The following is a 16,242-nucleotide window of genomic DNA, read 5'->3' as shown; positions in this document are numbered from 1 at the left end:
ACCGTTTCTTCAACATCACTGGGTCAAAATCCTGGAACTCCCTACCTAAAACCACTGTGGGTGTACTTACACCATGTGGACTTCAGTGGTTCAAGAAGGCACTCACCACCACCTTCTCAAGGGCAATTAGGGATGGGCAAAAATTGCTTGCCTTGCCAGCAATACCCACATCCCATGAACAAATAGAAGGAAAAAAAACTTGACATGGTAGATGGTGAGAGGCTATTTCACCTGGTTGGAGAGTCTAGAACTAGGGGGCATAGTCTCAGGATAAGGAGTCGGCCATTTGGGCCTGAGATGAGGAGAAATTTCTTGACTAAGGGTTTGAAGTTTTGGAATTCCCTACGCCAGAGAGCTATGGATGCTCAGTTGATGAGTATATTCAAGGCTCAGATCAACAGATTCTTAGGCACTCGGGGAATCAAGGAATATGGGGATATGGTGGGAAAGTGCAGTTGATGTAGAAGTTCATCCATGATCTTTTTGAATTGGGGAGCAGGTTCGAGGGGTCATTATGGCCTACTTCTGCTCCTGCTTCTTATGTTCTTATGTCCTGACCTATTTTTTGCTCCTGCCAGTCACGGCCCACGAGCATCCCAAATCCGTTATAATCCTTGCCTCAAGAAAATACAGGAAATTTTACTTTCTTTTACAATCCATTGCTTTTCAGCATTATTAAATGGCAGGTTAGTACTCTATTTTTTAAACATTTACCAGTTCTCAAAGATTGAAATTAATAGGGGAAAGCTAATTGACAAATATTTTCATTTTCAGGGTTGGCTAGATGGCTGTGTAACACTCCTACGAAATGGTGCCAAGCAAAATATCCCTGATAAAAATGGAAGACTACCCCTTCATGCAGCTACTGCTGAAAACAATGTCAGGTAAAGATTTTTTTTCTGTTTAAAAACTGAAACAAAAGATAGACAAATCATACGGCATCCTTTTAACAGGGCAATTTTTCTTTTAGTCATAAGTTAGATGAATATTTGTATAAATGCCAATGTGTCAGGTAGGCCTAAGACAGCCTATGGAGACTGGAATTTCACTAATAATTAGCAATTTAACAGTTAGTATTTGAAACGGAATTGATATATCATATAAATTTATCAGAAACACTTGAAATTTTCTTTTCAGAATAATACTACTGATGTCATTCTCCAGCTGCTAATCCACTGATCCTCTGAGAGGCTGGGGAGGCCCTGAGATAGGGAAGTCCTATCATGCTCCTATATCACTGAGCATGCTCATGTTCCTATATCACTGACCTTGTCTGGTGTAGGTGAAGGTTCTTCCCTTAGAAGGCCTTATGGAATATTCAGTGTAAGGCTGGGACTGGCTGCATCCAGATCCCATCCTAATTTCCAGCTTTTAGTGCACCCCTGCTGGAGTTACAACAGCTGTGCACTGGAAGGGTTGCAGATCTTTAGGCTGCATAAATGTAATGACTTTAAAATATATGTTGGCGATTTGCAGTCTCTTGCTGCAGCAATGCCATGTTATTTGCATTGCCAATGCCATTTTTGGAAACTCGCAATGCAGATGCAATATCAGTAGCCTTCGAAGTACACTGAAGATTTGATTTGGATTTTACAAAATGGGTTTTGCAATCTTTTTTTCCACAGAAAGGGAAAAGTTAAATATTTACCATGTATCAGCTAATCACACACAAGCAGATGGATCCTGCCAGCAGGATCACCTTCTGACACAAATAATCACAACTGAGCAAATCAATAACTGTCTTTAACAATAATTTGCGAAGGCGTAATGTTTTTTCTGTTGGAAGAAATCACCTGATTAATTGTTTGTTTTAATTAAGTGGATTTTGAAGTGGCTGCTTTTATATTGACATTTTGTAGTAGGAGTTCTGCATGAATGCTGCTTTCAGTGGACATTCAACACAAAATTAATTAAAATGCTCCTCCAAACTGAGTACATTCCTTTCATGATAGAATTTTCATGGAAATGGAAGGCCATCCAGTGACAGTGCTATTAACTCGTATTAATAACTGTATAAATGTAATATACAAATTAAAAAACAAACACTTGCATTTATAGAGGAGCAATTTTTGAGTGACCGATTCTAACAGGCAAGAGGTGGGCTGTGCAGCACCCCCGATGTCATTGGTCTGAGGCTTAACATTTTTTTGTGGTTGAACTTCATCTCCATATTATTGGTTAGCTGCCCCCTGTTTATTTGGAGAAAGACAAATACCGGCTCCAGCTTGAAATTCAACCCATGTAGGTAGGTGAAAAAGTGGGGAGGTGATTGTGGGCAAAGGTCTGGCTTCATGAGGGTCAATTTCTGAGGGGCCAGGAGAAGCTAGCATCATCCAGATTCACAGGAAATCCTGCACATCAACTCCTCGGCCAATCTTGAATGCTGATAAGGAGGCACTGTGCTGGAAACACGGTATTACCCTCAAGAGCAAATTTTGTTGCAAGAATTAATAGTCATAACTAATTTCAAACATGTGCCCAATTTAAACATTAATAGCTTGAAACTCAAATGAAATGCAGCCTCCCAAGGAGCACAGCACGAGCCACCAGAATCAGCTCACAGCAGGGGATATTAAATTATATTTAACAGGCTGCATCCGAGTATTATTATATTATATATTTAATTTATTTTTTAAAAAGTTGCTCTTGAACATTCCTTATCTACTTGGGCCTAGCTTTTCCTCTGTCCAAAAACACATGTGAAATGCTAATTTTTCTTACCAATTTACAACACACAGCTCACACCGTACAGCGCACAGCTCTAAAACATGTGATTCTTGAGCACTTGATTTGATGAACAGTCAGAAAAAAAAGCAGCAAGTCACAACATACCTGTAATAATGACAAGAGTGCTCCCTTAATAAAGTTCAAGCAAATAATCAGCCACTTTACCATTGGAGATGTTGAGAAAAAGCAGAAAATTTTGGAAATACACAGCAAGTCAGTCAGCATCTGCAGAAAGAAAAGACAAGATATTGTTTCAGGTGTATACTTGTCACAGATGTTGGAAAGTTCAGTAATCTAGTGATGCAGCATGCAATTTTAAGGGAACATGGCTCAAAGAAAGTTGAGAAAAACCTATTTTACTGACCAGGTGATGGATACTATAGTAAATTTTGTTTTGGAACGTTTTGATGAGACAGGACAATACCCAAATATGCAAAGAAGGCGACAAGCATGGAGGTATGTTATGGAAAAGTGAATACTATGTCAGTGCCTCTCAGACCCTGGCAGGAGGAGCAAAAGAGTCACAGAGTTATACAGCACAGGAACAGGCACTTTGGCCCATCGTGTCTGTGCCGGCCATCAAGCACCTAACTATTCCAATCCCATTTTCCAGCACTTGGCCTGTAGCCTTCTATGCTATGGCATTTCAAGTGCTCAACTAAATACTTCTTAAATGTTGTGAGGGTTCCTGCCTCCACCACCCCTTCAGGCAGTGTATTCCAGATTCTAACCACCCTCTGGGTGAAAGATTTTTCCTCAAATCCCGTCAAAACCTCCTGCCCCTTACCTTAAATCTATGCCCCCTGGTTACTGACTCCTCCGCTAAGGGAAAAAGTTTGTTCCTATCTAACCTATCAATGCCCCTCATAATTTTGTATACCTCAATCATGTCCCCCTCATCCTTCTCTGTTCTAAGGAAAACAACACGAGCCTTTTTAGTCTCTCTTCATAGCCGAAATGCTCCAGCCCAGGCAACATCCTGGTAAATCTCCTCTGCACCCTCTCCAATGCAATCACATCCTTCCTATAGTGTGGTGCCCAGAACTGTACACAGTACTCCAGCTGTGGCCTAACTAGCATTTTATACAGCTCCATCATAACCTCCCTGCTCTTATATTCTGTGCCTAAGCTAATAAAGGCAAGTATCCCATATGCCTTCCTAACCACCTTATCGACCTGTGCTGCTGCCTTCAATGATCTATGGACAAGTACACCAAGATCCTTCTGACCTTCTGCACTTCCTAGGGTCCTATCATCCATTGTATATTCCCTTACCTTATTAGTCCTCCCAAAATGCATTACTTCACACTTCTCAGGATTAAATTCCATTTGCCACAGCTCCGCCCATCTTACCAGCCCATCTATATTGTCCTGTAATCTAAGGCTTTCCTCCTCAATATTTACGACACCACCAATTTTCGTGTCATCTGCGAACTTACTGATCATACCTCCTATATTCATGTCTAAATCGTTAATGTACACTACAAACAGCAAGGGTCCCAGCACCGATCCCTGTGGTACATCACTGGTCACAGGTGTTTCCACTCGCAAAAACAACCCTCTACCATTACCCTTAATTTCCTGCCACGAAGCCAATTTTGGATCCAATTTGCCAAATTGCCCTGGATCCCATGGGCTCTTACCTTCTTAACCAATCTCCCATGTGGGACCTTATCAAAAGCCTTACTGAAGTCCATGTAGACTACATCAACTGCTTTACCCTCATCTACACATCTAGTCACCTCCTCGAAAAATTCAATTAAGTTAGTTAGGCACGATCTCCCCCGACAAAGCCGTGCTGACTATGCTTGATTAATCCCTGCCTCTCCACATGGAGATTAATCCTGTCCCTCAGAACATTTTCCAATAGTTTCCCAACCACTGATGTTAGACTCACTAGCCTGTAATTACCTGGTCTATCCCTGCTGCCCTTCTTGAATAATGGTACCACATTCGCTGTCCTCCGGTCCTCTGGCACCTGTCCCATCACCAGAGAGGAACTGAAAATTTGTGTTAGAGCTCCTGCTACCACCTCCCTTGCCTCATAACAGCCTGGGACACATCTCATCTGGGCCTGGGGATTTATCCACTTTTAAGCCTGCTAAAACATCGAATACTTCCTCCATTTCAAAGAACAAACAAAGAAGAACAAAGAAAATTACAGCACAGGAACAGGCCCTTCGGCCCTCCAAGCCTGCGCCGATCCAGATCCTCTATCTAAACCTGTCGCCTATTTTCTAAGGGTCTGTATCTCTTTGCTTCCTGCCCATTCATGTATCTGTCTAGATACATCTTAAAAGACGCTATTGTGCCCGCGTCTACCACCTCCGCTGGCAATGCGTTCCAGGCACCCACCACCCTCTGCGTAAAGAACTTTCCACGCATAACCCCCCTAAACTTTTCCCATCTCACTTTGAACTCGTGACCCCTAGTAATTGAATCCCCCACTCTGGGAAAAAGCTTCTTTCTATCCACCCTGTCTATACCTCTCATGATTTTGTACACCTCAATCAGGTCCCCCCTCAACCTCCGTCTTTCTAATGAAAATAATCCTAATCTACTCAACCTCTCTTCATAGCTAGTTCCCTCCATACCAGGCAACATCCTGGTGAACCACCTCTGCACCCTCTCCAAAGTATCCACATCCTTTTGGTAATGTGGCGACCAGAACTGCACGCAGTATTCCAAATGTGGCCGAACCAAAGTCTTATACAACTGTAACATGACCTGCCAACTCTTGTACTCAATACCCCGTCCGATGAAGGAAAGCATGCCGTATGCCTTCTTGACCACTCTATTGACCTGTGTTGCCACCTTCAGGGAACAATGGACCTGAACACCCAAATCTCTCTGTACATCAATTTTCCCCAGGACTTTTCCATTTACTGTATAGTTCACTCTTGAATTGGATCTTCCAAAATGCATCACCTCGCATTTGCCCTGATTAAACTCCATCTGCCATTTCTCTGCCCAACTCTCCAGTCTATCTATATTCTGCTGTATTCTCTGACAGTCCCCTTCACTATCTGCTACTCCACCAATCTTAGTGTCGTCTGCAAACTTGCTAATCAGACCACCTATACTTTCCTCCAAATCATTTATGTATATCACAAACAACAGTGGTCCCAGCACGGATCCCTGTGGAACACCACTGGTCACACGTCTCCATTTTGAGAAACTCCCTTCCACTGCTACTCTCTGTCTCTTGTTGCCCAGCCAGTTCTTTATCCATCTAGCTAGTACACCCTGGACCCCATGCGACTTCACTTTCTCCATCAACCTACCATGGGGAACCTTATCAAACGCCTTACTGAAGTCCATGTATATGACATCTACAGCCCTTCCCTCATCAATCAACTTTGTCACTTCCTCAAAGAATTCTATTAAGTTGGTAAGACATGACCTTCCCTGCACAAAACCATGTTGCCTATCACTGATAAGCCCATTTTCTTCCAAATGGGAATAGATCCTATCCCTCAGTATCTTCTCCAGCAGCTTCCCTACCACTGACGTCAGGCTCACCGGTCTATAATTACCTGGATTATCCCTGCTCCCCTTCTTAAACAAGGGGACAACATTAGCAATTCTCCAGTCCTCCAGGACCTCACCCGTGTTTAAGGATGCTGCAAAGATATCTGTTAAGGCCCCAGCTATTTCCTCTCTCGCTTCCCTCAGTAACCTGGGATAGATCCCATCCAGATCTGGGGACTTGTCCACCTTAATGCCTTTTAGAATACCCAACACTTCCTCCCTCCTTATGCCGACTTGACCTAGAGTAATCAAACATCTATCCCTAACCTCAACATCCGTCATGTCCCTCTCCTCGGTGAATACCGATGCAAAGTACTCGTTTAGAATCTCACCCATTTTCTCTGACTCCATGCATAATTTTCCTCCTTTGTCCTTGAGTGGGCCAATCCTTTCTCTAGTTACCCTCTTGCTCCTTATATATGAATAAAAGGCTTTGGGATTTTCCTTAACCCTGTTTGCTAAAGATATTTCATGACCCCTTTTAGCCCTCTTAATTCCTCGTTTCAGATTGGTCCTACATTCCCGATATTCTTCCAAAGCTTCGTCTTTCTTCAGCCGCCTAGACCTTATGTATGCTTCCTTTTTCCTCTTAGCTAGTTTCACAATTTCACCCGTCATCCATGGTTCCCTAATCTTGCCATTTCTATCCCTCATTTTCACAGGAACATGTCTCTCCTACACGCTAATCAACCTCTCTTTAAAAGCCTCCCACATATCAAATGTGGATTTATCTTCAAACAGCTGCTCCCAATCTACATTCCCCAGCTCCTGCCGAATTTTGGTATAGTTGGCCTTCCCCCAATTTAGCACTCTTCCTTTAGGACCACTCTCGTCTTTGTCCATGAGTATTCTAAAACTTACGGAATTGTGATCACTATTCCCAAAGTAGTCCCCTACTGAAACTTCAACCACCTGGCCGGGCTCATTCCCTAACACCAGGTCCAGTATGGCTCCTTCCAGAGTTGGACTATTTACATACTGCTCTAGAAAACCGTCCTGGATGCTCCTTACAAATTCTGCTCCATCTAGACCTCTAACACTAAGTGAATCCCAGTCAATGTTGGGAAAATTAAAATCTCCTATCACCACCACCCTGTTGCTCCTACATCTTTCCATAATCTGTTTACATATTTGTACCTCTATCTCACGCTCGCTGTTGGGAGGCCTGTAGTACAGCCCCAACACTGTTACCGCACCCTTCCTATTTCTGAGTTCTGTCCATATTGCCTCACTGCTCGAGTCCTCCATAGTGCCCTCCTTCAGCACAGCTGTGATATCCTCTTTGACAAGTAATGCAACTCCTCCACCCCTTTTACCTCCCTCTCTATCCCGCCTGAAGCATCGATATCCTGGGATATTTAGTTGCCAATTGTGCCCTTCCCTCAACCAAGTCTCAGTAATAGCAATAACATCATACTCCCAGGTACTAATCCAAGCCCTAAGTTCATCTGCCTTACCTACTACACTTCTTGCATTAAAACAAATGCACCTCAGACCACACAGTTCATCATCTGCTCCCTGCCTACTCTTCCCCTTAGTCACGCTGACTTCATTATCTAGTTCCTTACAGGCTTTAGTTACTACCTCCTTACTGTCCACTGACCTCCTCATTTGGTTCCCATCCCCCTGCCACATTAGTTTAAACCCTCCCCAACAGCGTTGGCAAAAGCACCCCCAAGGACATTGGTTCCAGTCCAGCCCAGGTGTAGATCGTCCAATTTGTAATAGTCCCACCTCCCCCAGAACCGGTCCCAATGTCCCAAAAATCTGAACCCTTCCCTCCTGCACCATCTCTCAAGCCACGCATTCATCCTGACTATTCTTTCATTTCTACTCTGACTAGCACGTGGCACTGGTAGCAATCCTGAGATTACTACCTCTGAGGTCCTACTTTTTAACTTGGCTCCGAACTCCCTAAATTCTGCTTGTAGGACCTCATCCCGTTTTGTACCTATATCATTGGTGCCTATGTGCACAACGACAACTGGCTGTTCACCCTCCCCCTTCAGAATGTTCTGCAGCCGATCTGAGACATCCCTGACCCGTGCACCTGGGAGGCAACATACCATTCAGGAGTCTCGTTTTCGACCACAGAACCGCCCATCTACTTCCCTTACAATCGAATCCCCTATGACTATAGCCCTTCCACTCTTTTCCCCGCCCTTCCGAACAGCAGAGCCAGCCACGGTGCCATGAACCTGGCTACTGCTGCCTTCCCCTGGTGAGCCATCTCCCTCAACAGTATCCAAAATGGTATACCTGTTTTGGAGGGAGATGACCGCAGGGGACACCTGCGCTGCCTTCCTGCTCTTTCTCTGCCTTTTGGTCACCCATTTCCTTTCTTCCTCAGCAATCTTAATCTGCGGTGTGACCAATTCGCTAAACGTGCTATCCACGACCTCCTCAGCATCGTTAATATGTTCAAGTAAAACACAATCCCTCTCCCTGATCTCTACACCTCCATCGTCCTTCTCCATAGTGAACACAGATGAAAAGTAATCATTTGAAACCTCACCTATGTCCTCCAGCTCCACACACAGATTGCCACTTTGGTCCCTAACGGGCCGTACTCTTTCCCTGGTTATCCTCTTGCCCTTAAGATATTTATAAAACGCCTTAGGATTTTCCTTTATCTTGCCCACCCATGTTTTTTCATGTCCCCTCTTTGCGCTCCTAATTGCCTACATATCTGTTCCTCTATCTCTCTCTGACTGTTTCGAGGCCTGTTGTACACACCCAGCCAAGAGATTGCCCCCTTTTTGTTCTTAAGTTCTACCCATACGGACTCATTTGAGGAACCTTCTGAGGTATCATCCCTCCTTGCTGCAGTAATTGACTCCTTGATCAACAGTGCAATACCACCCCCTCTTTTATCCCCTCCCCTATCACGCCTGAAGATTCTATACCCTGGAATATTGAGTTACCAGTCCTGCCCCTCCCTTAGCCACGTCTCTGTGATAGCAATAATATCATAATCCCATGTGCTGATCAATGCCCTCAATTCATCTGCCTTATTTGTAAGACTCCTTCCATTAAAGTAAATGCAATCCAGCCTTGCATTTTTCACTTGTGCGTTAACAGGTCTATATTTGATCTGCCTTCCAGACTGACTCAGTTTCTCTTCTATAATTGGCTGTGCCTCACCCCCTACTGTACCTCCACTTTGTATCCCATCCCCCTGCCAAATTAGTTTAAACCCCCCCCACGCAACAACACTAGCAAACCTCCCAACAAGGATGTTAGTCCCGTTCCGGTTCAGGTCCAACCCGTCCAACTTGTACAGGTCCCACCTTTGCCAGAAACAGACCCAGTGATCCAGGAATCTAAAGCCCTCCCTCCTGCACCATCTCCTCAGCCACACATTCATCTGCTCTATCCTCCTATTCCTATATTCGCTAGCACGTGGCACAGGAGTAATCCAGAGATTACAACCTTTCAGGTCCTGCTTTTTAATCTGCTACCTAGCTCCCTAAATCTTGTTGCAAGACCTCGTCCCTCTTTCCACCTATGTCATTGGTACCAATGTGTACCACGACCTCTGACTGCTCACGCTCCCCCTTCAGAATGTCCTGCAGTCGCTTCGTGACATCCTTGACCCTAGCACCAGGGAGGCAACATACCATCCTGCAGTCTCGTTTGCGTCCACAGAAACGCCTATCTGCACCTCTTATGACAGAATCCCCTATCACTATAGCTCTTCCACTCCTTTTCCACCCCTGCTGTGCAGCAGAGCCCTCCGTGGTGCCACGAACTTGGCTGTTGCTGCTTTCCCCTGGGAGATCATCCCCCCCAACAGTATCCAAAGCTGTATATCTGTTTGAGAGGGGGCTGGCCACAGAGGACTCCTGCACTACCTGCCTGCACCTACTACTCTACCCATCCCTTTTCTGCCTGTGCAGCCATTACCTGTGGTGTGACCACCTCACTAAACATGCTATCCACGATGTTCTCGGCATCGCGGATGCTCCACAGTGAATCTACCCGCAGCTCCAGCTCCGTAATGCGGGTAGCCAGTAGCTGCAGATGGATACACTTCCTGCCACATGGTCGTCAAGGACACTGGAAATGTTCCTGATTTCCCACATAGCGCAGGAGGAGCATATCACGGGGCTGAGCTCTCCTGCCATGACTTACCCTTAGATTAATTAGCTACTCCCTTAATTAAAAAAATACTAATTACACCAGGGCCCTTGTTCTACCCACTACAATCTAAAGTCCTTAATAAGTTACACTGAATTTAAAAAAAACACTTTAATAGTACTCATCTTATCACTAGAGGTTTTTTTTCAACAAAGGTGTTTGATTTAAACAAGAGCACAATAGTAAGGCATGACAGAAAGTGGTAGTCATGCATGCAAAAAAATCACTCTACTGACAGAGAAATGTTAGTCATTGTAGTTAGCATAATGAAAATTGCTGGTTTACACAGATTACATCCATGCAATAATGACGGAAGAGAATGTACTGCCTGAAATAACTTCCATAGGCCTTGACACCCCATCGCAATTCTCGCTATTCTTATGTTTATAAGCTAAACTGGCATATGACCGGAAGTCAAAACATAGAGCAGGCAATGAAACCTCAAAGATGAAACAGCTCACTCCTATAAGTAAGGACAGCATAGAGTATATGGGGCGACCAATTGGGTTTGTAGCGCCCGTTTGTTTGGGTGCTACGAGTGCCCTGAGAGCTCCAAAATGGCATTCACAGTACATATGCACACTTGAGGAGTGATTTGCACTGGATGCCATATTGGGCCACGCTTTAGATGGCACACAGTGAACATCTGCCAGAAGCATGCAGAGCAGGAAGATCATGACATCAAGCAGTGTGCAACAATGACTTGGTGCCAGCGGTGCCATTTTGGAGCTCGATGCTCCAGCCAGCACCCTCTCTTAAGCTTGCGCAGCTGAACACACATTCAGCAGCAGGAAGGAAACCCACCAGCGCTATTTTCAGGTTAGTTGATTTCTTCTGGCTGTTGTTATGATTCTACAAGTGTTAAGTACTTTCTATAGCTGTTTTAAGTTGCAAACATCTACAGGGAGTGGTGTGACAGGTTCTCAAAGAGTTTTTGCTGACTTCAAGGCTTACGCAAAAATCAGTTACTCCCTGACATGGATGCACTAGACATTCCCCTTGGAATACAGCACGACTTGGAGAATGAACAGAAGCCATAAAAACCAGGATGAGCTACTGGTAGAGGGAGGCCATACCTGCCCAGGATGTTTAGAAGCAATTCTTTTATCTGAGCTTCAGCAAGGAACAATGTCTGCAACATCTGCACTTTAGCAAGGAGGTCCTCACTGAAATCTGTCAACAACTGCAATCTCAGGGCAGGGTAAGGACCGTATTGTCAGTGGCAGTGAAGGTGACCATAGCCACAAACCTTTATGGATCTGGCTATCCCAGGCAAGAGATATTTGCCACATCTCGCAGTATGTTGTTCATTGGTACGTATGGGAGGTCAATGAGGTTCTCTATTAAAAGACAGCCAACTACATTTCATTCTCTCTTGTCAGAGACAAGCAAGTAGAGCAAGCACACAGCTTTAGTAGGATTGCAGGCTTCCCCATGGTGCACTGTGTGATTGACTAAACAGAAATCACTTTGCAGGTGTCGCATGTGAACTCTGCCCTATACCGGAAAGGAAAGGGATTCCACTCCCTCAATGTCCAGTTGGCGTGTGACCATAGGCCGCAAATCATATAAGTCAGTGCCCGGTATCCTGGCAGCAGTCTATGATGCCTCCATTCTGTTGCAGTCCGCTGTGCCAGCACAGCAAACCAAAGGGTTGCTACTGGGCGACAAGGCCTACCCACTGACAAGATGGCTGATGACTCCTGTGTGCAACCCACTGACACATGCTATCATGCATACTATGAAAACTGTGTTGCCACACAAAATGTGATAGAGCAGATCATTGACATGTTGAAAGAAAACTTCCCTTGCCTGGACTGCTCTGGAGGAGCTCTGAAGTACCTGGGAGAACATGTGTCAAGATTCATGGTGGTCTGGTGCATGCTGCACAACATCGCCATCATGAGGGCAAAGCCCTTGCCTCCAGCTTTGCACCGAGCAGTTGAGGTGTAGGAGCATGAGGAAGAGGAAGGGCGGAGGCAACCTCGACAGTCCCTTTCTACCCGGGTTGTTCGTGAAGAATTCATCCGAGTGTGATACCAGTAACCACAACCCCAATCCTTCATTCACCAACAGTCCCAAAGCTTACCTTTTCTCTGCTTCTGACTATCAGAGCATTGCTTAGCTACAATGCAAAAGTAAACGCCACAACAAACTAAACATTCAAAACCAAATTTATAAATTATAATTATAATTATGGCACATTGCATACAAAAGTCAACTAGTCACTCTTGTGCATTCCCTCAGTGCCTGTTTTTCATGTGCCTTTTCCTGTCCTAGTGCTCCTACACAGTACTACACCTGTGGCTGCAGCATGGCTGATGGACTTTCAGTGGTGGAAACTGCAGATCACCTTGGAGGATGACCTCGAGCAGCTCTGGGTCTAGAAGGCCTGGCTGCGGACTGCACCATCTCGTCATCGAAGGCAGCAGTTTGGGCTGGCTGGCTGTGGATAACAGCAAGGGCACTGGCAGAGTGCCGGGGTGGGAGCACAAATGTTGTCTTCGAGAGAGAGAACAGCATGGCTGCGCTCCATACAGCCACTTCCACTTCCCTGGGGCAGCGTCTCAGCAATTCTACTAATCTGTTGGGTCTGCACTGAGAGCTGCTGAGTCTGGTGAGAAGGAGTTTTAAGGGTTAATTTCTATCGAAAGTCTAGTTTTTTTCTTCAATTTAGTAATTAACTAAAGATTACTCCTTAAGAGAAGTTAAGTTTTATTCCAGCCTTAAAACTGGGATATACAAGCTCTCTGGGAGTGGTTGCTACTAGTTATTTAGGTAGCTGGCTTAAACTGGTTTTCAGAAGCTTGAATCAGTTGTTTTTCAGAAAGCATAAAAGCAGGGCTTTCTCAGTGCTGCTTTGAGTGCATGGAGTGTAAAGTAGGAGTTCAGTGAAAGAGGTGCTCCTTTCTTTTTCTGCCTTTTTTCAGCCTCCAGTAGCTGACTCTTATTTCAATGCAGGGGAAGAAGCTAATTGGTGAGTAACTGGTAAGTTATTCTAATTGTAATAAATAGTTTTTAAAGTTACGGTAGGGCAGGTCAGCTCTGCAAAAGTGGAATGTACATCCTGCGGTATGTGGGGAAGTCATGGATGCACCATGTGTCCTAGACGAACACATCTGCAGGAAGTGTCAGCAGCTATAGAAGCTTGAGCTCCAGGTTTCGGAACACGAGTGGCAGCTAGAGTCACTGTTGTGCATCTGCAATGCAGAGGACTACGTGAATAGCACGTTTAGGGAGGTGGTCACACCACAGGTTAGGGGCATGCAGGCAGAGAGGGAATGGGTGACTGCCGGACAGTCTAAGAGAACCAGGCAGGTAGTGCAGGAGTCCCGAGCCTATCTTGCTTGCGACTCGGTTTTTCATTTTGGATACTGGTGAGGGCGATGGTTCCTTAGGGGAGTGTGGCCAAAGCAAAGTCCGTGGCACCACGGGTGGCTCAGTTGCACAGGAGGGGAGGAAGAACAGTGGAACAGCAATAGTGATCGGGGATTCAATGGTCAGAGGATCAGACTGGAGTTTCTGCAGCAGTAAACGTGTGTTGCCTCCTTGGTGCCAGGGTCACGGATGTCATGGAGTGGCTGCAGGACATCTTTCTGGAGGAGGGTGAATATCCAGAGGTCGTGGTCCACATTGGTACCAATGACATAGGTAGGAGGAGGGATGAGGTCCTGAAAGCAGATTTTAGGGAGTTAGGAAGGGAATTTAAAAAGCAGGACCTCAAGAGCAGTAATCTCAGGATTACTCCCAGTGCCATGTGCCAGTAAGCATAGGAATAGGAGGATTAATCGAATGAACAAGTGGCTACAGAATTAGTGTAGGAGGGAGGACATCAGATTTCTGAGGCATTAGGACTGCTTCTGGGGCAGGTGGGACCTGTGCAAGATGGACAGACTACACCTTAACAGGACCAAGACTAATATCCTAGCAGGAAGATTTGCTAGTGCTGTTGGAGAGGGTTTAAACTAGCTTAAATAAAAACAAAAAGTGCTGGAAATACTCAGCAGGTCTGGCAGCATCTGTGAAGAGAGAATCAGAGTTAACGTTTCATCAGAACTGGCAAAGGTTAGAAATGTAATAGGTTTTAAGCAAATAAAGCGGGGGTGGGGGGAAAGAGAACAAAAAGGAAGGTGTTGATAGGACAGAGGGTCAGAGAGATTAACTGATAAGGAGGTCATGGGGCATAGGCAAAGAGTGTGCTAATGGTGTGGTGAAAGACAAAGCATTAGTGCAGAGAGGGTGTTAAATGACAGAATAATGAACAGCACTAGCCAAAAGCACAAACATGAAAAAAAGTGGACAGGCTATTGGTTAAAAAAATGAATGATGAAAGGGACTAAAATAAAATAAAAATAAACTAGCTTGTCAGCGAGATGGGAATCATAGAACGATTACAGCACAGAAGGAGGCCATTTAGCCCATCATGTCCATGCTAGCCGAAAAAACTAGCCGCCCCATCTAATCCCACCTTCCAGCACCTGGTCCATAGCCTCGCAGGTTACAGCACTTCAGGTGCATGTCCAGATACCTTTTAAATGAGTTGAGGGTTTCTGCCTTCACCACCGATTCCTGGCAGTGAATTTCAGACACCCACCACCCTCAGGGTGAAAAGATTTTCCTCATGTCCCCTCTAATCCTTCTGCCAATCACCTTAAATCTGTGCCCCCTGGTAATTGACCTCTCCACTAGGGGAAACAGGTCCTTCCTGTCTACTCTATCCAGGCCCCTCATAATTTTGTACACCTCAATTAAGTCACCCCTCAGCCTCCTCTGTTATAAGGAAAACAACCCTAGCCTATCTGATTTTTTCTCACAGCTGCAACTATCAAGCCCTGCAACATTCTGGTAAATCTCCTCTGTACTCTCTCCAGAGCAATTATGTCCTTCCTGTAATGTGGTGACCAGAACAGTACATAATACTCTAGCTGCGGCCTAACCAGCATTTTATATCGTTCCAGCATTACATCTCTGCTTCTGTATTCGATACCTGGGCCAATAAAGGAAAACTTTCCATATGCCTTCTTCACCACTCTATCTATCTGTCCTGCCACCTTCAGAGACCTGTGGACATGCACTCCAAGGTCTCTCACTTCTTCTACGTCTCTCAATATCCTCACGTTTATTGTGTAGTCACTTTGTTTGCCCTCCCCAAATGCAATACCTCACACTTCTCTGGATTGAACTCCATTTGCCACTTTTCTGCCCTCTCAATCAAACCATTGATATCATTCTGGAGTCTAGAGCTGTCCTCTTCACTATCAACTACACGGCCAATTTTTGTGTCATCAGCAAATTTTCCAATTGTGCCTCCCACATTTAAGTCCAAATCATTAATATATACTGGGTAAACCTAATGAGTACTAATGCTGTGGAGGACAAGTGTGTTAGGGATGGTTTTCTGGTTTTCTACAGCAGTATGTTGAGGAGCCAACTAGAGAACAGGCTATTTTAGATCTAGTATTAGGATTGAGAAAGGGCTAATTAATAATTTTGTTTGTTTGGCAACAAGCTGGCCTTGCTGAGCTTCAACTGCAGCATTCTGATATTGGGCAGCTACTGCTTGTACTCCAATGGAAGTTACAACGTTTGCCATCAGAAGCTGCATCACAGCTGGATCCGTGAGTGCTGTCATGGAGTTGGCCACTACTTTCATGCTAAAAAAGATGGACTCCATGCTCTGTGCAAAGCCCTGTGCCAAGTTGGTGATGGACTCTTCCACACTCCTTGACATTGACCACAGGTTGTCTGGCAGGCTTCCCAATGCACCAAGCATTTCATTGTACATACCCATCAGCATTCTTCTGTAGGCTGTCCCATAAAAGTCCTCATCTGAGTTCTCTGGAA

The 16,242-nt window shown here is 45.0% G+C and overlaps 1 protein-coding gene and 1 pseudogene across 1 annotated transcript in view; one reads left to right on the top strand and one right to left on the bottom strand.

Annotated features, from left to right (window-relative positions):
- LOC137371220 (putative nuclease HARBI1 pseudogene) overlaps positions 1 to 16,242 on the bottom strand; it is a 314,069-nt pseudogene that overhangs the window by 128,162 nt on the left and 169,665 nt on the right.
- ankrd55 (ankyrin repeat domain 55) overlaps positions 1 to 16,242 on the top strand; it is a 127,138-nt gene that overhangs the window by 40,422 nt on the left and 70,474 nt on the right. Inside the window, exon 4 of the mRNA XM_068033402.1 lies at positions 775 to 884. Within this exon, the coding sequence (XP_067889503.1) occupies positions 775 to 884 (110 nt within the window). The remainder of the gene's footprint in view (positions 1 to 774; positions 885 to 16,242) is intronic.

This window comes from Heterodontus francisci, chromosome 1, assembly GCF_036365525.1.
Source record: "Heterodontus francisci isolate sHetFra1 chromosome 1, sHetFra1.hap1, whole genome shotgun sequence".
NCBI lineage: Eukaryota > Metazoa > Chordata > Chondrichthyes > Heterodontiformes > Heterodontidae > Heterodontus > Heterodontus francisci.
Note: the sequence above shows the minus strand (reverse complement) of the source record. Positions and strands in the feature narration are given on the sequence as shown.